The sequence below is a fragment of the Leptonychotes weddellii genome, chromosome 2, assembly GCF_054177405.1.
Source record: "Leptonychotes weddellii isolate Sample4059 chromosome 2, ASM5417740v2, whole genome shotgun sequence".
Lineage (NCBI taxonomy): Eukaryota > Metazoa > Chordata > Mammalia > Carnivora > Phocidae > Leptonychotes > Leptonychotes weddellii.
This window is the reverse complement of record NC_138370.1, coordinates 176,841,895-176,850,564: the sequence shown is the minus strand read 5'-3', so window position 1 is coordinate 176,850,564 and position 8,670 is coordinate 176,841,895. Positions and strand designations below refer to the sequence as shown.

At 51.5% G+C, this 8,670-nt stretch overlaps 1 protein-coding gene across 2 annotated transcripts in view; it reads right to left on the bottom strand.

The window, feature by feature from the left end:
- TNIP2 (TNFAIP3 interacting protein 2) overlaps positions 1-8,287 on the bottom strand; it is a 41,129-nt gene extending 32,842 nt beyond the window's left edge. The window contains exon 1 of one of the 2 annotated variants that reach the window (XM_081812762.1): positions 7,847-8,287. In XM_081812762.1, the coding sequence (XP_081668888.1) occupies positions 7,847-8,125 (279 nt within the window). In that variant the 5' untranslated portion in view covers positions 8,126-8,287. The remainder of the gene's footprint in view (positions 1-7,846) is intronic. The other variant, XM_006736559.3, reaches the window with a different exon arrangement.
- Positions 8,288-8,670: the final 383 nt, after the last annotated feature.

Sequence of the window (8,670 nt, the reverse complement as noted above, 5' to 3'; positions counted from 1 at the left end):
CTGCTTTGATCTCCTATCCAGACCACCAAAATTTTCTCCCCATCAGCAACGAGGCCGTTGTGCTTTCTTATCACTCATGTGTTCGCTGGAGTAGCGCTCTTAACTTCCTTCGAGAACCTTTCCTTGGCATTTGCAATGTGGACTTTTGGCACAAGAGGCCTACCTTTCGGCCTATCTTGGCTTTAGACATCCCTTCCTCACCAAGCTTAATCATTTCTAGCTTTTGATTTCAAGTGAGATATGTGTGACTCTTCCTTTCACTTGAGCACTTAGAGGCCATTACAGGGTTATTAATTAGCCTAATTTCCATATTGTTGTGTCGCAGGGGACAGGGAAGAGAGGGAGAGAGATGGGGGAATGGCTGGTCAGTGGAACAGTCAGAAAACACACATATTAAGTTTGTGTCTTTTATGGGCACAGTTCATGGTGCCCTAAAACAAGTACAATAGTAACATCAAAGATCACTGATCACACATCACCATAACAAACATAACAGTGAAAATATTTGAAATACCACAGGAATTACCGAACTATGACACAGAGACATGAAGTGAGCAAATGCTGTTAGAAAAATGGTGCCAGTAGACCTACCTGATGCAGGGTTGTTACAAACTTTTTTTTTTCTTTTAAATAATCTCTACACCCAATGCAGGGCCCAAACCCACAACCCCAAAATCAAGAGTCACATGCTCCACCTACTGAGCCAGGCAGGGCCCTGTCAAACTTTCAATTTATAAAAAACACAAGATCTGAGAAGTGCAATAAAATGAGGTATGTCTGTACAGTATTCCTAAAACTCAACAACAAAATAACCAATTCAAGAATGGGCAAAGGACTTGACATTTCTTCAAAGAAGATATACAAATGACCAATAAGCACACGAAAGAATGCTCAACATCACTAATCATTAGGAAATTGCAAATCAAAACTACAATCATTTTAGGGGCACCTGGGTGGCTCAGTCGTTAAGTGTCTGCCTTCGGCTCAGGTCATGGTCCCAGGGTCCTGGGATCGAGCCCCGCATCGGGCTCCCTGCTCTGTGGGAAGCCTGCTTCTCCCTCTCCCGCTCCCCCTGCTTGTGTTCCCTCTTTCGCTGTGTGTCTCTCTCTGTCAAATAAATAAATAAAATCTTTAAAAAAAAAAAAAAAACTACAATCATTTTGTATTAAATCACCACAAACCCATCAGGATGGCTGCTATTAAAAAAAAAAAAAATGGAAAATAACTAATGCTGGTGAGAACATGGAGAAATTGCAACCCTGTGCACTGCTGGTGGGAATGTAAAATGGTGTAGCCACTGTGGAAAAACAGTATGGTGGTTCCTCAAAAAATTACACAGAATTATCTTATGACCTAGCAATTCCACTTCCGGCACATACCCAAAAGAACTGAAAGGAGGGTCTCAAAGATATATTTGTACACACATATTCATAGCAGCAATGTTATTCATAATAGCTGAAATATGAAAGCAACCCAAGTGTCTATCAGCAGATGAATGGATAAGCAAAATGTGGTATATACGTACAACGGAATATCATTCAGCCTTAAAAAGAAGGAAATTCTGGCACATGATACAACACAGATAAACCTGTAGGACCCTAGGCTAAGTGAAGTAAGTCAGTCACAAAAGGATAAATACTGTATGATTTCTTCTTCTATGAGGTCCCTAGAGGAGTCAAATCACAGAGACAGAAGGTAGAATGATATTTGCGAAGGGTAGAGGTTGGGGGACAGGAAGATGGGGAGTTACTGCTTAATGGGTATAGTGTTTCAGTTTTACAAGATCAAAAAAGGTATGGAGATAGATGATTAAAAACAAACAAAACAGGGCGCCCGGGTGACTCAGTCGTTAGGTGTCTGCCTTCGGTTCTGGTCATGATCCCAGGGTCCTGGGATCGAGCCCCGCATCGGGCTCCCTGCTCCGCAGGAAGCCTGCTTCTCCCTCTCCCACTCCCCCTGCTTGTGTTCCCTCTCTCCCTGTTTCTCTCTCTGTCAAATAAACAAATAAGATCTTTAAAAAAACAAAAAACAAAAACAAAACACACAGCTAACACAGCCTATTGTAAAGGGTGTATGCTGTTCTACTCAATAGAAAGCACGGCAGAACAGGGGAAAAAAAGCCAGAAGGGAGAGGAAACTGATATGTCAGGACCAAGCACAGCCCATGAGGCTAGTACCCTGGGTGGTGATGAGATGGGGTTGAGCAGTTATGGGCCACATAGTGAATTAACACCATTATCCCAGAAAGTCTTAATTGGAGCTTTGTAAAGCTACCCATGTAGACCTCGTGTTACAAACGAGGTAAGGTCTCAAGTCTTACTGTGGTGGCAGAAAGAACAAGAATTCTGAGACTGACCTGGCCCCATCACATGCTAGCGACAGCTCAGCCACAGATGCAGAGATCACCTGGCAGTCCCCACACACCTAAGGATATAGCCTCAGCATCCCTTCTGGGAGCCCCCAGGCTCTACCAACCCAGGGTCGCTGCTCCCAACAGGCTGGCTGACATGGCCTCTGAGGAGACCAACCTATTGATCAATTCTTCCCACTGTTTTCACTCTGCACAGTGTGAAATCTCTCCATTTCTCCACAGGTTCTATGACAGACTCAGACAGATGGAGGAGTAAGCCACAAACACGTAATCTCATAAGATACCATACTGTTAAAATGCTCCTTAAATAATTAAAAATCCTAAAATGAAACCTAAATGTCAGGGGTAAAGGACCATATAGATCTAGGACTATAGATCTGCTTGTCTGGGTCCTGGTTAAAGGCTGTGCCGGGGCTGAACATGTGGGCTGAACACCAATGGCCACCAGACTGTAAGTACAGTCCTGCTACTTGCAGGTGTAAGTTGGTGGTGGGTATGACGTCCTCCAGTCCCCACCCTGCACTCATCTGTCGTGTCCACGACACTAAGATCAGTGGTGCAGACCAGGTGCCTTCTAAATTTTCCTTCTGCCCCAATGAGTTATGAACCACCTCCCCCAGACGAGGGAGAGCACTGCAATGAGGGAGACATCTGGCTTCCAGAGGCATCTAAAATGAGGCAGATGAGAAAATACTGGCAATGTGATATGAAGATGTACAGACAGCATGAACTCAAGCACACCAGTGTGCACATACCGAGTATAAAGGAAAAACAGGGAGGAGGCATGCCAAGAAATGAACACTGGTTATCCCCACATTGTGGGATTATGGTGGCTGTTATTTTATTCTTTACTCTTTACTCTCTCCTCTGTTTTTCAGATATTCAAAATTACTTTTATAGTAAAAAAAAATAAGGGGGGGTGCATGTCTCTTTTTCACTCTAAAATCTGGCTGCAGGGCCAAGGCTATAAGTGAAAATTGGGGGCGCCTGGGTGGCTCGGTCGTTAGGTGTCTGCCTTCGGCTCAGGTCATGATCCCAGGGTCCTGGGATCCAGCCCCGCATTGGGCTCCCTGCTCCGCGGGAGGCCTGCTTCTCCCTCTCCCACTACCGCTGCTTGTGTTCCCTCTCTCGCTGTATCTCTCTCTGTCAAATAAATAAAATCTTTAAAAAAAAAAAAGAAGTGAAAATTGGGGGCGCCTGGGTGGCTCGGTCGTTAGGTGTCTGCCTTCGGCTCAGGTCATGAGCCCAGGGTCCTGGGATCGAGCCCCACGTCAGGCTCCCTGCTCAGCGGGAAGCCTGCTTCTCCCTCTCCCACTCCCCCTGCTTGTGTTCCCTCTCTCGCTGTGTCTCTGTCAAATAAATAAATAAAATCTTTAAAAAAAGAAAAAGAAAATTGTCTTATGCGGCTACTCTCTTTGCAGACCTAGTTTCTTTCCTGGGACAACCCAGATAATAGCTATGGCCCAAACAGGGCACTAGAGTTCACCCAGATGCGTGTGGTACTTCAAACAGCTGTTACAGACAAATACTGTTACTCTTGCTCCTGTTCTGGGCATTTATGGTACTTCACAAAGACAGATCATCAGTGTCAGGGACGAGGAGGAGAGAAAGTGAGATTTAAGTCTGTTATCCGAGGTCATTGCTCCCAGCAGAAGACAGCTGTTACTGAAAGACTCATTTACGACTGGAGCTGAAAGTCACCTCAGAACATAACCAGAGTTCACATGGCCCAGGACCCAGTGTGAACACATACACACCAGGAGCCTATGCTCGGGTACCACACGCACACAAACACCCCAGACCCCAGTGTCTACACACACAACACAGAATTGAACATGAACACACGTATACAGAGAACCTTCCACGTACACACACAATCCCATCAGAACACAATACAGTCACATACAGCCCTCACACCCTAGAAGGGGGCAGACCTCTTAGAACCCAAATACATACCCATCAGAACCCCAGACATACAGATACCCCTCAGGCCCAACAGACACACACCCCTCACAACCAACAGAGACATACATACCTTACACCTAATAACAGCACACAGACACTTTAGAACCCAAACATGCACACATACCTCCCAGGATCTACCACAGGCACACAAACTTTCCTCGGAACCAACATGGGAGCTCCTCCTCCAAACCTAATCACAAAACCTCATAACCAACAAGGACACTCACCCCTCATCCCAACACAAACAGAAACAGCTTCAGAACCAACAAAGACACACAACCCTCAGACCCAACACAGGCATACAGACCACTCAGAACTCAACACGGAGCATACACCCTCAACTCAAAGTGGGAACACACCCCCCCTTCCAAATGAACATCTACTCACACCCCTAAATACACAACTTGGGCACAAAAATCCCTCAGAACCCAACATGACTGCATACACCCCTCAGACACAACACAGGCACCTCAAACCCTATGTGGGCAAACACACATCTCAGAACCCAAAACAGGGACACACACCCCTTAGGTTCAACACAGGAGCACAAAGACACCTCAAAACCAACAGGGACACACAACCCTCACCCAATATGGGAGCACACCCTTCAGAACCAACACTGAACATACACACCTCAGATCCAACACAGACAGACAGAACACCTCTCAGAAACCAACATGGACACACAACCCTCAGAACACAACACTGGCACATACACCCCTCAGAAAAAAACATGGATATACAACCACTGGACCCAACACGGGCACAGCACAGGAATACACACCCCTTAGAACTAACATAGACACACAACCCTCTGACCCAGATAGGCACACTCACTTCTCAGAAGCCAACACTGGCAAACACACCCCACAGACCTACATGGGCAGACCCCTCGATCCCACCACAGACACACTACTCAGAACCAACACAGACACGGTACTCTCAAGACCCAACACGGGCGGGGCGCCTGGGTGGCTCAGTTGGTTAAGCGACTGCCTTCGGCTCAGGTCATGATCCTGGAGTCCCGGGATCGAGTCCCGCATCGGGCTCCCTGCTTGGCAGGGAATCTGCTTCTCCCTCTGACCCTCCCCCATCTCATGCTCTCTCTCTCTCTCATTCTCTCTCTCAAATAAATAAATAAAATCTTTAAGAAAAAAAAAAAAAGACCCAACATAGGCATACACACCCCTCAAACAAGGGAGCACAACACTCTGAAGCCAACATGCACACACACACACCTCAAAACTGACACTAACACAAACACCTCAGACCTAAAATGGACACACACACCACTGAGAAGCCCCTGAGGTGCACATGCCCTTCAGAACCCAACATAAACACAACCCCTTAGAACCTATGCAGGCACACACTCCTCAGACTCAACATAGGCACATACACCCCTCACAACCCACAATGGGCACACAAGAGCAGACTCCTCAGAACCTAACCCCAAGGCACACCCTTTAGAACCTAAAACAGGTATATTACCTCTCAAATCAACACAGACACACACCTGTAGAACACAGGCACACAACCCTTAGACCTAACACAGGCACACACACCCCACAGAACCCAAAAGAGGCACACACACTCCTCAGAACCAACAAAGACACACGACACTCTCACCCAGCTTAGAAACACATCCTTCAAAACCTAACACATGCACACACCCCTCAAACCCAGGATGAGAGCACACCCTTCAGAATTAACACAAACACACACCCTCAGATCCAACACGGAGAGACACAGCTATCAGAAGCAACAAGGACAGACAGCCCTTTAAAACCAAATGGAGGGGCGCCTGGGTGGCTCAGTCAGTTAAGCGTCTGCCTTCGGCTCAGGTCATGATCCCGGAGTCCCGGGATCGAGTCCCGCATCGGACTCCCTGCTCGGCGGGGAGCCTGCTTCTCCCTCTGCCCTTCACCCACTCATGCTCGCTCTCTCACTCTTGCTCTCTCTCAAATAAATAAATAAAATCTTTTAAAAAGTGTTTTAAAAAAAATAAAATAAGACCAAATGGAACCCAACACAGACACACCACTCAGAACAACACAGACACCCAACCCTCAGACCCAATATGGGAGTATGCCCCTCAGAATCAGCACAAACACATACCCCCTCAGATGCAACAGAGGAGCACACACCTCAGAACCTAACACACAAACACCCCTCAGACAAAACCCAGGCACACACCCCCCTCAGAACCCAGTGAGAGCATCATATGCCTCAAACCCAACATGGGAACGTACACACCTTCAGACCAACAAGGACCCACAACCCTCAACATGAGCACACACCCTTTGACCCAACACAGGATACACTGCTCAGAATCTAACACACTCACACACCCTCAGAAGCAACACGAACACGCAACCTTCAGACCAAAACAGGCATACATACTCCTCAAAACCCAATGGGGGCTTCACACCTCAGAACCAACGCAGACATACAACCCTTATGCCCAACACGGTTGCACACACACCCCTTAGAACCAACAGGGTCTCACAACCGCTAATCCTAACACAACCTTCAGATATAAATGGACATACAGTCCTTGACACATATGGAGAACACCCCTCAGAACATAACACATACACACAATCCTCAGAACCAACAGGAACAAACGCTCCTCATACAGAACAACCTTCAGACCCAACAGGGCACAAATACCTCTCAGAACCCAGAACGGGCACAAACCCACAGAACATGGACACACACCCCTCAGATCCACCACGCGAGGCAGGCACGCCTCAGAGCCAACGTGAACACACAGCCTTCAGCGCCCACCGCGGGAGCACGCCATTCTGAAGGCAACACAGGCACACACACCTCGGGACGGACAACCCGACACCGGCGCACACACCGCCTGAAGAGCCAACAAGAATGCACAACCCTCACACCCAACATGGGAGCACAGCCGTCAGAACCACACTGTAAAAATTCATAAAGGAAACTGTTCAGAACGGAGTCTTGACGGGGCAGGAGGAGCGCTCCCCCTCCCACGCCTCGCTGGTCGCCAAGCCGACAGGAGCAGGGAGACTCCGCGCGGCCGCGCTACTCCGCCACCCTCTGCCACAGCCCGGCCAGCTCCCGGCTCACCCCCGCCGACCTTGTTTGCAACGGCCCTCCCGACCCCCTTCCTCTGCAAGAGCCTCCCCTCCTCGGTCCGGTGGCCTCCCCTATTTGCGCGTCCCAGACCGCAATTCTCTGCTATTCCCGAATAAATCTATTTGTGGGGGGAAATGACTGGCAGTGTTCTTTTTAAGGTTAACAGCGTCCACGCGCGCCCTCAGAACCGACAGGCAGACACAGCACCGCCCTCCACACTCAACACGGGCACGGACACCCCCCGGAACCCCCCCCACTGTCCTCACACCCAACACAGGAGCACAACTCTCACACCTCTCGGAGCCCAGCGTGGCACAAACCCTCAGCCCCAACGCGGACTCACCGCCCCTCAGAACCCGCTGCGGGCCGAGCAAGCGCGGCTCTCGCCCACCGGGGACGCACCTGGCGCAGCGCCGCCTCGCAGGCGCCGCCCTCCCGCTGCCGGAGCTGCTCCCGGAAGCGCGCCACCTGCTCCAGCAGCGCGTCCACGAGCGAGGGCGCCGCGTCCCCCTCGAACGCGGCCAGGCGGGCGCGGAGGCGCTCAATGAGGGCGTCCCGGGCGGCCAGCTGGTCCTGCAGGAGCCTCAGCCGCTGCCCGGCCTCGTGGTACAGGCCGCAGAGCGCGGCCGCCGCGCGCGGGGCCCCCTCCTGCCCGCCGGACCCAGCGCGCCCTGAGGCCATGGCCACGGGCTTCGACCGGCGGGGGCGCGGACGCCGCCAACTTCCGCGCCCGGTCTGGGCGGGCCGCGCACCTTCCCGGAACTTTTCCCGGCGCGCCCCGCCTACCGCCGAGAGCCCGGCCCCACCCACGGCAACCAGCGTGGCCCCTGACCCGCAGACCGGTCGTCCCAGACCCTTCGACAGCCTGGCCCCGCCCCTGCCGATAGCCCCCGCCCACGGCGGCCCGCCTAGCCCCGCCCCCTGCCGGCAGTCCGGCCCCGCCCACGACGACCCGCAGAAAGTCCGCCCCTGACCCGCAGAAAGGCCGTCCCAGACCCTTCGACAGCCCGGCCCCGCCCACGGCGGCCCGCCTGGCCCCGCCCCCTGCCCACAGCCCCGCCCCTTCCCGCCCCCATCCGCCCACGGCGACCCGCCTAGCCCCGCCCCCCTGCTGACAGTCCGGCCCCGCCCACGACGACCAGCGTGGCCCCTGACCCGCGGAAAGGCCGTCCCAAACCCTTCGACGGCCCGCCCCCTCTCGAGGCCCCAGCCTTGTGGCCCAGCGG